Source organism: Saccopteryx leptura, chromosome 3, assembly GCF_036850995.1.
Source record: "Saccopteryx leptura isolate mSacLep1 chromosome 3, mSacLep1_pri_phased_curated, whole genome shotgun sequence".
Classification (NCBI taxonomy): Eukaryota; Metazoa; Chordata; class Mammalia; order Chiroptera; family Emballonuridae; genus Saccopteryx; species Saccopteryx leptura.
Window position 1 is genome coordinate 54,708,850 of NC_089505.1, and position 18,420 is coordinate 54,727,269.

The following is an 18,420-nucleotide window of genomic DNA, read 5'->3' on the forward strand; positions in this document are numbered from 1 at the left end:
GGTTGTATTCCATACATCTTTCCTCTGTTGCTATCTTTTTTATCTCATGTGCTTCTGTGGTGGTTTTTTCAATGGTGGTTACCTTTAAGTAATGAAAAGGGTTCCTACCCTGTTCATTGTAGCGCACTATTTTGTGAGTACTTTTGCACTCCGTTGTCCTTTGCTACTGTTAATCTCCATCCTCTCCCCCCCTTTCTTTTTGTTGTTGTCACAGTTTAAATTTGGTTTTATTGTGTTCTTCTTGGAGCTTTTACTTGTGGCTTTGTTTTTTTTTGTTGTTGTTCTTTGTATCTGATTAGAGAACCCCCTTTAGTAATTCCTGAAGTGGGGGTTTTCTGATGATAAATTCCCTCATCTTTTCTGTATCTGTGAATGTTTTTATTTCTCCTTCATATTTGAAGGATAGCTTTGATGGGTATAGTATTCGTGGCTGGAAGTTCCTCTCTTTCAGGACTTTAAATATTGGGGTCCACTCTCTTCTAGCTTGTAGAGTTTCTGCTGAGAAATCTGATGATAATCTAATGGGCCTTCCTTTATATGTTGTATTCTTCTTTTCTCTGGCTGCCTTGAGAATTTTTTCTTTGTTGTTGGTTTGTGCCAATTTCATTATGATGTGCCTTGGAGTAGATTTGTTGGGATTAAGAAAACTCGGAGTTCTGTTTGCTTCTTGAATTTCAGGCTTTAGTTCTTTCCACAGGCTTGGGAAGTTCTCGTCTATTATTTGTTTGAGTATGTTCTCCATTCCATTTTCTCTCTCTTCTCCCTCTGATATACCTATTATTCTTATGTTATTCTTTTTGATGGAGTCAGATAATTCTTGTAGGGCTATCTCATTTTTTTTAATTTTTGAGTCTCTTTCTTCTTCTCTCTGTTGTGCCTCAAGTTGCTTGTCTTCTATTTCACTAATCCTCTCTTCTATCTGGCCTGTTCTATTAGCTAAGCTTGTTACCTCGTTTTTCAGCTCGTGAATTGAGTTTTTCATCTCTGTTTGATTTGTTTTTATAGTTTCAATTTCCTTGGAAATATATTCTTTGTGTTCATTGAGTTGTTTTCTGATCTCCCTAAATTGCCTTTCTGTGTTTTTTTGTATATCTCGGAGGATTTTTAGGATTTCTATCTTAAATTCTCTGTCATTTAGCTCCAAGGTTTCCAATATATTAAATTTTTTCTCCATAGATTTTTCCTCATCTAGCTGTGTTACCTCTCTTTCTTTTGTATCCATGATATTCGATTTTCTTTTCCTTAATGGCATCTGAGGATGGTTTTGTTGATAGTATTAATGAGATTTCATAAAGAATAAAAAGTTAAAAAAAAAATCGAAGAGTTGTTTTTTTAAAAAAAAATTAATAATGAAATAAAAAAAATAAAATAAGAAAAATTTTAAAAAAGGAAATTATTCCCCCCCTCCTTTTTTCCTCTCCTCTCCTCTCCCCTCTTTCTTGAGAAAATCTTGTGTTGAACTGTGAATTATATTGTACTAAATAGAACAAACAATGCCTGTAATGGAGGGCCTGAATTGGGGAAAATAATAAAGGGGCAAAAAAAAAAAAAGAATAGAAAAGGGAGTATGGACCCACAAAAAGCAAATAAGGAAAAAATTTGGGTCAAGAATAAAATGATTTGCTTTCAGGTGTTGGTTGACTAAGAGTTATGATGAGAGGAATAAGAGGGAAACAGGAAAATGGGGGGACAAATTAAAAAATTACTATTGTATTTAGTGGAACAAGAACTAGATAAAATGGAGAGCCAGGGATGGGAGCACTGCTAGTGAGTTAAAAAGGTGAAGTAAAAAAAAACCAAAATGCCACAAACATAAGTTTGAGTCCCAGATAAGATAATTTGTTCGTTATTGAGGTTTGAATGAGAGGAAACGTAAAGGAGAAAGGAAGAAACTAATATAGAGGGAGAAAAGAAAGAGAGAGAGAAAAAAAAAAGAGGAAACCACTAAAAGAAGAAAAAAAAAAGAGGAGAGAGAGAGAGAGTTAAGGGTTTTGGAGTGCAACCCTCATAGAGAAAAAGGAAGAGGAAAGAAAAGATAATGGGAGATGTAACACTTTGGGTAGTGTAGTTCAAGGAGAGGAGAGAGTAAGACCAGCAGAGTTAAATGACCTAATTGAAAGAGGAAAAAAATATATCAAGAATGAAGATAAGAGAAACAAACGAACAAATATAATAAAATGGGATAGGTTATAAAGTCTGCGGATTATTCTTAATTTTGAGAGGTTATCTTCTTGCTTTTTCTTTTCTCTCCCTCTTCCTGATCGGTGACTCTGTACCCCGGGTTCTGCCCCTTTGGCACGCTCAGGTAGAGGTTTGCAGTTGATAAGTCTTTATGGCAATGTCATGTATTGTGCTTTAGTCTCGTTGGCAGTCGAGGTTAATTAGCATTTATAGGCTCTGCCAGTGAGAGAGTCTGTGTTCCTGGAGCCTTTCTCCTAATCTTTCCTTCCTCAGTTAGTAGCCTGATAATCCAGCTATGGGGTTGCTGCTGCCTCTGCCTGTATAGTAAGAGGCTCAAAGAGCTGGCAACTCCCCACTTTATTCCACTCAGCACAGGGCTCTGGGTAAGGCCAGTCAGTCAGAGCTGCTAGCATAATCAAGCGGGGCTTCTGCCCACTCAAAGACCTCTGGCTCTGCCACTCTGTCCGGTAACACGGGCGGGCAACCACTCCCGGGGCGCTTGGAGGAAACTCTCACTCACTATCTGTGTGCGCAGACCAGGATGTCAGGCCGGAAGTCTCACACTCTGAGTGAAACCCCCGCCCACACGGAAAAGTTCCAGTGTTGGAATTGGCTCTCGCTCCATCCCCGTGCGTGGCTTTTTCAAGGCGCTAGAGCGGCCCAGGATTCTGCTTTTGGCCCACACAAAGGCCCCTGACTCTGCTCCTCTGTGGGATAACACGGGTGCGCACTTCTGAGGCACTCGGAGGAATCTCTTGTTCACTATCTGCATGAGCAGACCAGGTTATCAGGCCAGCAGTCTCACCCTCTGAGTGGAACCCCCACCCGCACGGAAAAGTTCCAGCATTGGAATTGGCTCTTGCTCCCTCCCTGTGCGCGGCTTTTTTTGGGCGCTGGGGCGGTCCGGAGGTTCCGCTTTCGGCCCACACAAAGGCTTCTGATTCTGCCTCTCTGTGGGATAACACAGGCGCCCACTCCCGGGGCTTTGGAAGGAATCTCTCGCCCACTATCTGCGCGCGCTGACCAGGGGATCGGGCTAATAGCTGCCCCACTTGTCTTTCTTTGTCTGGGTTTGGCGCGAGTGTTAGCTTGTATTGCCCGGGTTGCCACAGGAACAGTTTTTCCTCAGCTTGGATCTCCCTGCCACAGCCTGTTTCGGCCGTTTGTGCTGCGGCCTGGATCTATTCACCCCCTTTGCCCGCCTTAGTTTCTATATTCTCAGTTCCCAGTGAAAGCCGCCCTGTTTAGGTTAGTGAGGAAGGCAGAGCATTTCTTACTCCCTATTTCCTTCGGGGTTTGATTATATATTTAGCCAATTTTTCGCTCGACCATACCTTCGGGTATATTGCGAAACATCTGGAGGCTCCAAGGATAGGTTTTTCTGTTTCTGGTTGAAGATCTTGTTGAGTTTTGGGGGAGATTTATCGGTATTGCTTCCTACCCTGCCATTACTCTGACGTCATCTCCCGGTTCACCTTTTTAAACTCTACAAGTCAGTGGTTCTTAGTATATTCACAAAGTCAAGTAACTATTACTGCAGTCAATTTTAGAATGTTTTAATCACTTTATTAAAGAATCCCCATACCAATTAGTAGTCACTGCCAATCTCCCCCATATTATTTTTTCTTTATATTGCCAAATAACGACCACATTTTATTTATTCATTCATCAGCTGGTGGGACATTTGGGTTGTTTCTGCTTCTTGACTATTATGATTAATGATTAATGCTGCTATGAACGTTTGTGTATAGATTTTTGTCTGGATATATGTTTTCATTTCTCTTGAGTATATAGTATAATATGTATATACCTAGGAGTGGATTTGTTGGGTCATATTAGAACTCTGTTTAACCTTTTGAGGAACTGCCTGTTTTGCACATCTTCACCAACATTGTTACCTGTCTTTATTATAGCTTTCTCAGTGTATATGAAGTGGTATCTCATTGTGGTTTTGGTTTTCATTTTCCTGATGGCTAATGATGTTGATCATCTTTCATGTACTTATCAGTCATTTATATATCTTTTTTGGAGAAATAGTTTTTCATATCCTTTGCCAAATTAATAGAGGTTTTGTCTTTTTTTTATTGAGTTGTATCTAGAATATATAGAAACTCTTACAAGTGCCTTATTGGATAATATATGACTTGCAAAATTCTTCTCCCGTTCTATGGATTGATTTTTACTTTTCTTTTTTTTTAATTTTTTTTTATTTATTTATTTATTTATTTATTTATTTATTTATTTATTTATTTATTACAGAGACAGAGAGTGAGTCAGAGAGAGGGATAGACAGGGACAGACAGACTATCCCTCTTCAGGGGTCTCAAACTCAACTCAGCATGTGGGCCGCAGAGCAAGATCACAGCTGTTCGGCGGGCCGCACTAGGTCTACAAAAGGCAACTGTTACGCAACAGTTTTCTCACTGCAGTTGAAAACAAAAAAAAATCAGTACAACATTGTTTGGCGGGCCGCATGCGGCCCGCGGGCCATGAGTTTGAGACCCCTGCTCTAGATAGTCTGATGAGAGAGATGAGAAGCATCAATCATTAGTTTTTCATTGTGCATTGCAACACCTTAGTTGTTCATTGATTGCTTTCTCATATGTGCCTTGACTGCGGGCCGTCTGCAGACTGAGTAAACCCTTGCTGGAGCCAGCGACCTTGGGTTCAAGCTGGTGGGCTTTTTCTCAAACCAAATGAGCCCACACTCAGCTGGCGACATCAGGGTCTCAAACCTGGGTCCTCTGCATCCCAGTCCGACGCTCTATCCACGGCGCCACCGCCTGGTCAAGGCTGATTTTTACTTTCTTAATGTTGTCCTTTGAAGCACAATACTTTGCTTTTAACATTACACAGACTAGTTCAATTTCTTGAGAGTTTAACCTTTGTGAAAGTTGTACTTCTATTACATACTGCTAAGAACAATTAATTAAGTGACTTTGTTTATATATTAGAACTTTTAACTGCTAGGCTAGAATGTAGGTGACATTTGTTGTGTTTACTGGTCATTATGGTTAAGTCTTTTAGCTTTTATAGTATACTTTGGCTTTCACTATACAGTGGTACCTTGACACACGAACAAGCACTTTAAATCATGAGCAATTTAAGAGACGAGCAGTGACTCGTGGGATTTTTTGCTTCAAGTCATGAGCGGATATTTGAATCACGAGCTTCCGCCACCCTCCACTAGATAGCCTGCCAAATGTTCTGAAAGGGAAGTAGAAACAAACTTCCATGAAAAGGTTTTTGTTGAAACGGCGTCTAAGTGAAAGTGAGGAAAGTGTGGCGAAAAAGCCAAAAGTCAGTGAAGAAAATGATGATTGTTGGGCAAATGAGTTTGTAAAATTTGTATTTTCTGAGTTTGCTCATCTTTATTGTTAAAAATGGCACTAGGCAGCTGTCTATGAAATTGCTAATTACCTTCCTGCTTGGGAAGGACCATTGCTATTCTAATGTCTCCTCCTCCTCTGCCAGCATCTTCACTTGACCTTGAAGGTAAATACACTTCATAAACCAGTTTATTTCTTTACATTCTCTATTATTATGTGTGTGTGTGTGTGTGTATGTATTTGTTATTTATAAAATACATTTTCTTACTTAAAAGCTTATAAAAAAAATAATTCGTCTGGTTTTGGGGGGCCGGAATGGATTAATTGCATTTTCATTAATTTAAAAGGGGAAATTCGATTTGACACACGAGCAAATTGAGTCACAGTTTGGCCATGAAATGAATTAAACTCGTGTCAATGTACCACTGTATTTTACTACCGAGATAGTCTCCTGTCAACTGCTTGCCCCATGTGCACCCACATGTCTTCAGAGTCATGACTTTTAAATGTCATGAATAGTATAAGAATTCTAACTAGGTGTTCTCAGATTGTTTAACAAAAAAATTTTTTTTAATTTTTGAATTTTATTTAGAAAATTAACTAGAACATGGTGACATTGATCTATAAAAGTACATAGGTTTTAAGTGAGCATTTCTATAGTATTTGAACTGTTCATTATGTTGTACACCCATCACCCAGAGTCAAATAATTTTCTGTCACCTTATATTTGTCCCTTTTTACGCCCTTTCCCCCTCCCCCCTCTCCATTCACACAAGTCCCCTTCCCTCTCCCCATGTTCCCTTCGCCTCTTATCTATGTCCATGAGTCTCAATTTTATATCCCACCTATGTGTGAAATCATATAGTTCTCAGCTTTTTCTGATTTACTTATTTCATTTAGTATAATGTTCTCAAGGTCCATCCATATTGTTGTAAATGTCACTATGTCATCATTTCTTATGACTGAGTAGTATTCCATTGTATATATGTACCACATCTTTTTTACCCAATCCTTTATCAAAAGGCATTTTGTTGAGGCCATGTCTTGGCCACTGTGAACAATGCTGCAATGAACATGGGGGTGCATGTGTCTTTAAGTACCAGTGTTTTCAAATTTTGGGGGTAGATACCCAGTAGAGGGATTGCTGGCTTATATGGTAATTCTATTCTTAATTTTTTGAGAAACAACCATACTTTCTTCCATAATAGTTGTACTACTTTATATTCCCTCCAGCAGTGAACAAGGATTCCTTTTTCTCCGGAGCCTCTCCAACACTTGTTATTACCTGTCTTGTTGATAATAGCCAATCTAACAGGTGTGAGGTGGTATCTCATTGTAGTTTTTATTCGCATTTCTCTAATAGCTAGTGAAGATGAGCATATTTTCATATATCTCTTGGCCATTTGTATGTCCTCTCGGGAGAAGTGTCTGTTAAAGTCCTCTCCCCATTTTTTAATTGGATTGTTTGCTTGTTGCTAAGCTTTGTGAGTTCTTTCTATATATATTTTGGATATTAACCCCTTATCAGAACTGTTGTTTGCAAATATCTCCCATTTAGTTGGCTGTTTGTTTTGTTGTCAGTTTCTTTTGCTGTGCAGAAGCTTTTTAGTTTGATATAGTCTCATTCATTTATTGTTGCCTTTACTTCCCTTGCCTTTGGGGTCAGATTCATAAATTGTTCTCTATGGACAAGGTCCATGAGCTTAGTACCTATGTTTTCTTCTATGTAATTTATAGTTTTAGGTCTTATATTTAGGTCTTTGATCTATTCTAAATTAATTTTTGTGCAGGGGGACAAACTGTAGTCAAGTTTCATTCTTTTGCATGTGGTTTTTCAATTTTCCCAGCACCATTTATTGAAGAGGCTTTCTTTTCTCCATTGTATGTTTTTAGTTCCTTTGTCAAAGATAATTTGTCCATATATATGTGGTTTTATTTCTGGGCTCTCAATTCTGTTTCATTGCTCTGTATGTCTGTTTTTCTGCCAATACCATGCTGTTTTGATTATCGTGGCTCTGTAGTATAATTTGAAGTCAGGTAGTATAGGTAGTATGATACCTCCAGCTTCATTCTTTTTCCTCAGGATTGCTTTGGCTATTTGGATTTTTTTATGGTTACCTACAAACCTGGTAATTTTTTGTTCTATCTCTTTAAAAAATGACATTGGGATTTTGATGGGGATGTATTTCATTGTGTCTTTTTCAACTTCTTTCAATGATGTTTTGTAATTTTCAGTATATAGGTCCTTCATATCCTTTAAGTTTATTCCTAGGTACTTTATTTTTTGTTGTTGCAGTTGCAAAAGGAATTGTTGTTTTCAGTTCATTTTCTGAAGTTTCATCATTGGCATATAGAAAAGCAGTAGAATTTGGTATACTGATTTTGTATCCTGCAACTTTACTGTATTTGGTTTATTGTTTCTAATAGTTTTTCAGTGGAGTCCTTGGGGTTTTCTATACACCGGATCATGTCATCTGAAAAAAGTGATATCTGCCTGACCTGTGGTGGCGCAGTGGGATAAAGCGTCAACCTGGAACACTGAGGTTGCCAGTTCGAAACCTTGGGCTTGCCTGGTCAAGGCACATATGGGAGTTGATGCTTCCTGCTCCTCCCCCTTCTCTCTCTCTCTCTCTCTCTCTCTCTCCCCCCCTCTCTAAAAATCAATAAAAATTTAAAGAAAAAGAAAGAAAAAAGTGATATCTTTACTACTTCTTTCTCTATATGAATACCTTGAATATCTTTTATTTCTTTTTCTTGCCGATTGCTCTGTCTAAAAGTTCCCAGAAGTATATTGAATAAGAGTGGAGAGAGTGGGCAGCCTTGTCTCGGTCCTGATTTTAGAGGAAAAGCCTTAATATTTTTACAATTTAGTATGATATTAGTTGATGGTTTGTCATATATGGCCTTCATTATAATGAGGTACTTTCCTTCTATTCCAATTTTCTTGAGTGTTTTAAACATAAAGGGATGTTGTATCTTACTGAATGCTTTTTCTGCACCTGTTGATAGCATCATATGATTTCTGTTCTTTGTTTTGTTGATATGTATTATGTTGATATGTATTATGTTCTATGTATTATGTTGTTCGATTTCTATATGTTGAACTATCCTTGTGCTCCAGGAATGATTCCCACTTGATCATAATGGGTTTTTTTTAATGTGTTGTTATATTCAATTTGCTAATATTTTGTTTAGGACTTTTGTATCTGTATTCATCAGAGATATTGGTCTGTAGTTTTCTTTTTCTGTGTTGTCCTTGCCAGGTTTTGGAATGAGAGTTATGTTGGCCTCATAAAGTGTGTTAGAGAGTATTGCTTCTTCTGGGGGTTTTTTTAAACTGTGAGAGGGTAGGTACCAAATCTTTGGCTGTTTGGCAGAATTCACTAGTGTGTCTGTTCCTGGACCTTTATTTTTTTGGTGAGGGAGTTGAAAGTTGTTTCTATTTCCTCCCTGCTTAAGGTCTATTTAGGTTTTCCACTTCTTCATGACTCAGTCTAGGAAGATTGTATAGCTCTAGGAATTTATCCATTTCCTACAGGTTGTTGAATTTGGTGACATATAGTCTTTCATAAAATTCTACTATGATCTTTTGTATATCTATGATGTCTGTGTTAATTTCTTCTCTTTCATTTTGCATTTTGTTTATATGAGTCCTTCCTCTTTTTTCTTGTAGTGAATCTAGCCAGTGGTATGTTCATTTTATTGATGTTTTCAAAGAATCAGCTCTTTGTTATATTAATTTTTCTATAGTTTTTTTACTCTATTTCATTTAGTTCTCTAATTCTTACTATATATTTCCTTTCTTCTCTGACTTTGGGTTGCCTTTGTTCTTTTTCTAGTTCCTTAAGGTGTGGTGTTAGGTTGTTTACTTGGAATCTCTTGTTTCTTGATATAAGCCTGTAATGATAAAAAATTTTTCTCTTATTACTGCTTTCCCTGCATCCCAGAAATTTTGATGTGTCATGTTGTCATTTTCATTTGTCTTGTTTTATTTCTTCTTTCACGCAGTCATTTTTTAGAAGTGTGTTATTTAATTTCCACATTTTTGTGGGGTTTTTTACTCCCTTTTTACAGTTGAATTCTAATTGCAAAACCTTATGATCAGAAAATATGCTTGGTATAATTTCAGACTTTTTAAATTTGTTGATGTTAGTTTTGTGGCCCAACATATGGTCTATCCTTGAGAATGTTCCATGTACACTAAAGAAGAATATATAATCTGAGGTTTTGGATGAAATGTCCTATGTTTATTATGTCCATTTGATCCAGAGTATCATTTAAGACCAATATTTCTTTATTGATTTTCTGTTTGAATGATCTGTCTAAAGCCATCAATGTTGTGTTGAAATCTCTAAGTGTGATTGTGATTTTGTCTGCTTCCATTTTTAGATCAGTTAGTAGATGTCTTACATATTTTGGTGCTCCCTGGTTCGGTGCATATATATTAAGAAGTGTTATGTCTTCTTGGTACAATGTCCCCTTTATCATTATAAAATGTCCATCTTTGTCTCTGGTTATCTTTGTTGTCTTGAAGTCAGTGTTATCAGATATGAGTTTGGCTACTCCTGCTTTTCTTTGGATATTATTTGCTTGGAAAATCATTTTCCAACCTTTCATTTTCAATCTACTTTTGTGCTTGCAGTTTAGATGTGTCTCTTGAAGGCAGCATATGGTTGGGTTTTGCTTTTTGACCCAATCTGCTACTCTGTATCTCCTTTTTTTTTTTTTTTTAACAGAGAGAGAGAGTCAGAGAGAGGTATAGATAGGGACAGACAGGAACGGAGAGAGATGAGAAGCATCAATCATTAGTTTTTCATTGCAACACCTTAGTTGTTCATTGATGCCTTCTCATGTGTTCCTTGACCATGGGCCTTCAGCAGACCAAGTAACCCCTTGCTCGAGCCAGCGACCTTGGGTCCAAGCTGGTAGGCTTTGCTCAAACCAGATGAGCCCGCGCTCAAGCTGTTGACCTGGGGGTCTCAAACCTGGGTCCTTTGCATCCCAGTCCGATGCTCTATACACTGTGCTATCACCTGATCTGGCTACTCTGTATCTCTTTATAGGTGAGTTCAGTCCATTTACATTTAGGGTAATTATTGACACTTGATGATTTCCTATAGCCATTTTATGTTTTGTTTTCTGGTAGCTCTGTGTCTAGTTTGGTTCTTCTCTTTTTATTTCTGTTAGTTTTTGTTTGATGCTATTCCATACTTCTTTCCCCTGTTTCTTTTTTTAAGCTGTGTATTTCAGTAGTGGCTGTTTTGTGGGTGGTTACCTTTAGGTTAAGAAAAATAATGTTCATATCTACAAGAGTCCTTTGTCGTCTTTAAAGTGCTTCTGCACTTTATCCTCCTTTGCTACTGCAGATATTCATCCTCTCCTCTTTTATGTTATTGTTGTCACAGATTATCCTTGTTTTTATTGTGACTTTGTTGGAGCTTTCACTTGTGGTTTTGATTTGTTTTGTTCTTTGAGTCTGGTTGAATAACCTCCTTGAGTATTTTCTGCAGATAGGTTTTTCTGGTGATAAATTCCCTCACCTCTCTGTCTATAAAAGTTTTTATTTCTCCTTCATATTTGAAGGATAACTTTGATGGATATAGTATTCTTGGCTGGTAATTACTCTGTTTCAGTACTTTGAATGTTTGGGTCCACTCTTCTGGCTTGTAGAATTTCTGCTGAGAAGTCTGATGATAACTTAGTGGGCCTTCCTTTATATGTTATGTTTGTCTTTTCTCTAGCTGCCTTGAGGATTCTTTCTTTGTCATTGATTTTTGACAATTTTATTACGATGTGCCTTGGAGTAGGTCTGTTTGGATTGCAGAAACTCAGTGTTCTGTTTGCATCTTTGGATTTGAGGCTCTAACTCTTTCCATAGGCTTGGGAAATTTTCATTAATTATTTGTTTGAATAGGCTCTCCATTCCCTTCTTCCTCTCTTCTTCTTCTGAGATACCCATTATTCTTATATTGCTCTTTCTGATGGACAATTCTTGTAAAGCTCTCAGTTTTTTTAATTTGTGAGTCTCCTCTTCTCTCTGTAGCATCTCTAGTTGCCTGTCTCTGATGTCACTGATTCTTTCTTCTATCTGGCTTGTTCTGTTAGCTAAACTTGCTACCTCAGTCATCAATTTTGTTTTTCATCTCTGTTTTTAAAGTTTCAGTCTCCTTGGTGAGGTATTCATTTTGTTCATTAGTTTGTTTTCTGAGCTCATTAAGTTGCCTATTGGTGTCTTCTCACCTCTCATTGAGCATTTTCAGAATTTCAGTTTTGAATTCTTAATCATTTAACTCCAGGACTTCACCATGTGATTGAGATTTTTTTTCTTGAGATTTTTAATTTTCTTTCTGAAAAACGTCTCTGTCTTGTGTAGCCATGTTATTCGATTTCTTCCTCCTTGATGGCATTTGAGGGTGGTATTGTTAAGTCCCTAAGAAAGAAAACAAAGAAATGAAAAATTAAAAATATATATAATAAAAAATATAAAAATTTAAAACATTATGATAGGTAAAGAAGAAAACCCATTGGATAAAAAATATTGAAAGTAAACAAAAAATAAAACACCCACAAAAAAAATAGAATAAAATTATAAAAATTTTTAAAAATGAAAAGAGACAAAAGAATAAAAAATGGGAAAAGGGACAAATAAATTTTGGTTTTGAGTGGTTCTTTCCAGTAGGTGTTGCTGTATTACACCTTTAGCTCTGTGAAGTTCCTGTGCTGTGTGCTGATGTGTTACTGCCACAAAAATGTAGGTGGGGCCACATTCACGTTGGTGGGTAGGGCATGTAGTGAGGGCTTTTCTGCTTCAGCCTTGTTGCTTCAGCTTTACAGCTTGGGCTTTATGGCTTTATGGCTCTAGCAATGGGGATTCAGGCTTCTGGGCCTTCCTTCCCACATCTCAACAAACCTGGGGACTGGCCATAGAGCATCTCTATTCTTCAGGGAAGAGAGTGCTCTGGAGAGCTAACTGTAAGATTTGTCTCTGTCACTCTTCGTACCACAAGGTGAGAGAGGCAGGATCTGGGAGGCTGGGGCCACACTTTTGCTTTATCCGTATCTGCTGAGTGTGGACTGCAGGCAGACCATCAGAACACTGGCCATGACCCTGCATTCTGGCCACTTTGATTTATCTCCCCCTCTGCTCCTCTATCTTACCACTTCTCCCAGTAGAAGGAAACCCAGTCACGCCAGGTTTGTCTCTTCTCCAAAGCCCACCACAAATGCATTTTATCTTATGCCCCCTTTTTCACTCCATCCCATCTTTAGTCCATTCAGTACTTAGCTCTCTCAGATGCACCGGAAAGCCCAGCTAGGGTTCCTTCGCTGCATTATAGTTGTTCAATTTGTTGAACTTTCAAAGGGAGAGATCAGGAGTATCTCTCATGTTGCCATTACTCTGATGTCATCTAGCAAAAATAATTTGATGTTGAAGAGAAACTTAGTTGAACAAGTCACTCTTGATTTTTGTATATCATTAATCCTGTTGCCTACAACCTCATCATCCATTTCAATGACTTTAAAAAAAAATATGTGAGGAAAAATGTATCTCTACAGATGACAATACAGAGAAATCTTTAATCTTAAATTTTATGCTAAATTCTACCTTGAATTAATGGTAGTCATTTAGTTAGTGCACTAGATTACTTTTTTTTTTATAATTACTTTAAAGATAGAATGTTGCTCCCTGCTCATAAAAGAGCCATTCTGCTGGAACTCAGTAATTATGATTACTTTTCAGTTGTAAGGTCCTTGTAGGTTTTAACTCTCAACTTCACAAATGCCAATATGGTGAAGATAATGTGACCTCAATAAATTTAAGAAAAGAATTCTGAAGTAAACCTGTGTAGACAAATGTTAAGTTGTTTTACTTACTGATCATCTGGGGAGAGTAGGTAGGTCTAAGAAGGAATGATGAAGTTTATGTTGGATGTTTAGTTTTGTGTTTCTTTTTTGCTATTATTATTTTTGCTAATCTGTATGAAATTGTGCTGCTCTTTTCCTTTTTTACCCTGTTAAATTATTGTTTTAGGATAACTTCTAGTTATAAAACTCTGCATCAAGGGTTTAAAATTTTACCTCTTAGAATATGTATAATTTGTATTATTGGTGCTTATTATTTATATTTCTTCTTGTTTGACTTGTTTGCTTACACTTTTTCTGTCTTTTGTAGAAAGATAAGGTTCCAGCTAAGTGGTTGGTCATTTAACATATATTTGAGCTTCTATTATATTCCCAGTTTTTTTATTAAAATAACCATAAGTAGCCTAAGAGAGAGTCCTTGATTTGGAGACATTAATAGGCTGGATTGGTAGTTCTCCACAGGGGCAGTTTTGTCTCCCAGGAGACATTTGACAATTTTGGAGACATTTTTTATTGTTAAGACTAGGGATGTTACTGGTGATATATAGTGGGTAGAGGCCTGGGATGCTGTTAAGTATTCTACAGTGTACAAGGAAGTCCTCTAATACAGAGAATTATGTACTAGTGCCATGGTTGAGAAATCCTAGGATAGAGAAACTAAACTAACCTGTGAAATAAAATAGCTAGGTCTGTTTGATTCAAACAAATATGTGAGGTCCAAACAACTCCCAGAAAAGAGGTCCCAGTATAAGATGACCCTAGAAGACAGGCTTTCAAGGGGAAATTTTGGGATGTTCTTATATTGTGTGAAGGAAGAAATGACAGGTCTTTGGGGAAAGGTAAGATACCAAATTTGGGAGAAAGTTAACAGGTTGCTTAGCCTAGGAAATGGAATAGTGGTGACAAAAAGTAGTTGATTATTTTGACATCACCTCAGACACAATTAGAAAAGACTAGTATATGCACATCATATGAGGTGGAAGAAATTGGTCATGGAATTTTATCTGCCCATGTCAGAACATTGTTAATATTTTATGTCTTTATTGAACTGAGAGTTGGTTTTGATATCAGCAGTTTCCATTGTAATAAAGGATTGTCTTCCCCAAGTGACATCAAAAACCATCTGAGGGTCATAGTAGCTTTTATTTCAGTATTGCTTGACTGTTCTCTTTGTATACTTGTGCTTTGTTAATTAGTCCAGAAAAAGTGATAATTAAGCTAGGGACCTAGCCATTGAAGAGCTTTGTTCTGATGGGCTGTTTTGCATTTGTTTATCTTGCCTCCAAAACATTGAATATTTTTTCAATGTGTTTTTTACTAATTCCCTTTTATATTTAAACAAGTTTGACAGTGGGATGGCTCTCATAGTGAGGATATACTTTGTCTTCATGTTGTGCTCTATAAATGTTAACAATTCAGCATGTTCCAGAACTCTTTCCTTACGATGTTTTAGGTTGTAGTTCCCCCACTCCCTGGGAAAGCATTTTTGCGTCAACTTCCATTTAGAGGAGATGATGGAATATTTGACGACAGTTTTATCGAAGAAAGGAAACAAGGTCTGGAGCAGTTTATAAACAAGTAAGTGCGTTCTGTCTCTCAGGGTATAAGTGTGAACAGTTCTGAGACTACCTGATTTGAATACTAGAAATCTTGATATTAAGCTGAACTTTACTTTTTGCCCATTTTTAACTAACATTTGTATCATTTAGACAAAGTAAAAGTATATAACAAGTTGAATATCATGTGATAAAAATTAACACACTTGAGTAATTGAAGTATCTTAGTTTTGACCTAAGTTTTATATTTCTTGGTTAATATATGCAAATTACATTTAAAATTGCAGCATTTAAAAAAATACAGTTAAGATTCTGGTTTAAGGTATGGTCTAATATGAACAATACTTAAAATACACTTGAAATCATTTTGTTTGATTGTAGATGGGGAGGTATCAGCACGTCTTGTAAATGTGCACATTTAAAATTGTATGGCAAAATCAATTCTTTTGGAAATGTAAGATTTGGGGTTATCTTTTGCTTTAGAAGCTCTTGACCCTGGCCAGTTGGCTCAGTGGTTGAATGTCGGCCTGGCATATAGATGTCCCATTTTCGATTTCAGGTCAAGGGAACACAGGAGAGGGACTGCTTCTCCACCCCTCCCACTCTTTCTCTCTCTCTCTCTCTCCTCCTCCTCCTCCTCTTGCAGCCATGGCTTCATTGGAGCAAGTTGGCCCTAGGTGCTGAGGATGGCTCCATGGCCTCCACCTCAGGCACTAAGAAGAGCTCAGTTGCTGAGCAACGGAGCAATGCCCCAAATGGGCAGAGCATCATCCTCTAGTAGGCTTGCCAGGTGGATCCAGTTGGGATGGATGTGGGGATCTGTCTCTGCCTCCCCTCCTTTTATTGAATTAAAAAAAAAAATTCTTAAGCATTTTTCTGAAGCTGGAAGCGGGGAAAGACAGTCAGACTCCCGCATGCGCCCGACCGGGATCCACCAGGCATGCCCACCAGGGGCGACGCTCTGCCACGACCAGAGCCACTCTAGCGCCTGGGGCAGAGGCCAAGGAGCCATCCCCAGAGCTTGGGTCATCTTTGCTCCAATGGAGCCTTGGCTGCAGGAGGGGAAGAGAGAGACAGAGAGGAGGGGGGGGGGGTGGAGAAGCAAATGGGCGCTTCTCCTATGTGCCCTGGCCGGGAATTGAACCCGGGTCCCCCGCACGCCAGGCCGACGCTCTACCGCTGAGCCAACCGGCCAGGGCCGAAATATAGCCCTTTTTTAAAAGCCAAATAGGGAGAGTTATGCCAGCTAACAGTCCACTATAATTATATATTGGCCTTAAGTTAGACCATATAAGGTCAAATCCTACAGAATATGGTTGTGTGGACTCTTTATTAGAAGCATTTTAATTTTTATCAAGTCATTTGAGGATCTGGGAGTAGTAAGTAAACTGAAGGCAAAGTTAAAAAATCTTTAATTTTTTGTTATCTACTGTAGCACATAACCTTCATTTTCTTTTTATGAACATACTTTCCTTTTAGAGAATACATGTTTATTTTCCTTTTAGAGAATACAGATTAGATGTTTTTAAATTCTGAAATAGTAGTCTGTTTGCCCAGTCTGATCTTGTGTTTAAGTCTAATGGAAACCTTTAAAAGCAAGCAACCCTCCCTCCACCTCTCCCCCCAAAACCCTGTATATTTGTGCCTGTTTCTTACTATTTGGGGCTTTGATTGAAATCCAGTATATTTCTAACTCTAATCCTGTATATTTTTCTTCTTCAAAACAAATTCTTAGAGTCAGGACACTTTTAGTATTAAAATTAATTTAGGTTTCTTATGAATATACCATCCAGCAGGTGAAGAAGCTGATTGGATACATGTGTCAGAAGCAGTGCAAAGCTAGTGACTAGATGTTCTCTGAAGGACTCGTATGAACCAAAGGAGAGAAAATTTACCATAAGTTGATAGAGGATAGCTTAATGGGCATTTCAGACTAACTTATTACTAACCTTAAAATATGTGTTTGACTCCCCCCTTTTGCTACAAAACATTGAATTGAATTTGTCTTTTTTATTCCTAGGGTCGCTGGTCATCCTCTGGCACAGAATGAGCGTTGTCTTCACATGTTTTTACAGGATGAAATAATAGATAAAAGCTATACTCCATCTAAAATAAGACATGCCTGAAATTTGGCAAGGGCAAAATAAAACTTTCCATGGCTATTAATGATTCGTACGCACCAGTGAAGAAGTTCTAACTAACTTTCAGCATGCTGCACAGAAACTGGCATAACTGCCTTCACTATACTAACTCCCATATGCTCTGCTTCGCTTTGTTTTGTTTTGTCTTGGCAGTTGACGAGAAGTTAATTTGCTTTAGTGAAAATCCCTCATTCCAGCCTTTCTATGTAATAGCTCCTCCTTGCTGTTTTAATGTGGTGCACACTATAGCCCCACAATCCTGTTACTCCAGCATTATCTGCAGTGTCCCAACTAAAGTTACTGACCTGATCTTATCTGCGCAGTTTTTGTGTCATGTTTGCTTCTTGAATCTGATTAACTAGAGTATTTCTCTTACCCCTTTTTTAAATGTGATGTCACCTACTCTAAGTTATGTGTGGGAGCACTGCACCATTGGCTGCCAGCACCCTCCGTGTAAGATAGCACCTGTATGCAGGAAGTATCTCCCTTCAGGCCGTCAGTCCCTTCCCACGGAAGATCAGTGAGGGAAACCTTTATATTCTGTATAAAAACAAAATCAAATTTATATACTAAAATCATTTGTCTAAAAATTTAAGTTGTTTTCAAATAAAAATGCATTTCTGATATGCACTGATTGTGTTGCCTCTGACTTCTCTTCCTTTATGGCTTCCCTACTTTACTCACTTGTTGAGAGGGATTATTTACTAATTATATACTTCTCATTCCTGTAACTTCATTCCTCTTTAAACAGTGGTGAAATCAAATATGCCACCACCCTTTGTGTGGGTATTTTCTGTTAAACAACAACAAAAAACGTGATGTACTTTTAAAAAAAGCATTCTTTAAGGCATATTGAGTTGTTATGAAGCACTTAGAGTATTTGAAAAATGCTTTATACTCTCAAGTCATTTTTTTTAAAAGGCCTCTTTAAGATAAGTCACCACCATGTCCCCTATGTTTTAGAAGAATTTTTTTTGTAGTTCATCTGAGTGACTTGCTTAACAAACTTAGCAAGAGTGTAATAGCTTCTTTTTCAATCAGATTCATACTCTCTAATTTGGCTTGGGATAGTGGCATTCTCCATCCTCTTGAACCAAGAAAGAAGGACATAGTGTTTTAGCCTGACCTGTAAAAATGGTTAAAAAAAAACCAAAACCAGAAATCCATGACTCCTTGCTGCCTACCCTGTGTTGTGGCCGGACCTTTGCAGCCAGAATGTGGTCTCTAGTTTGAATCTGCACATCTGGTGCTTGGGGTACCCACTGAGACCTAGAGTTAATCCCCAGGGTAACGACAGAAAATTTGTGCTCTCACACCAGTGTCACCTAGAGACAGTCCGTTTGAGAGGAT

The 18,420-nt window shown here is 37.8% G+C and overlaps 1 protein-coding gene across 1 annotated transcript in view; it reads left to right on the plus strand.

Annotated features, from left to right (window-relative positions):
- The window catches only part of SNX3 (sorting nexin 3), an 85,833-nt gene extending 68,129 nt beyond the window's left edge, over positions 1-17,704 (plus strand). Inside the window, exons 3-4 of the mRNA XM_066373530.1 lie at positions 14,827-14,951; positions 16,950-17,704. Of these exons, the coding sequence (XP_066229627.1) occupies positions 14,827-14,951; positions 16,950-17,055 (231 nt within the window). The 3' untranslated portion in view covers positions 17,056-17,704. The remainder of the gene's footprint in view (positions 1-14,826; positions 14,952-16,949) is intronic.
- The last annotated feature ends 716 nt before the right edge of the window (positions 17,705-18,420 follow it).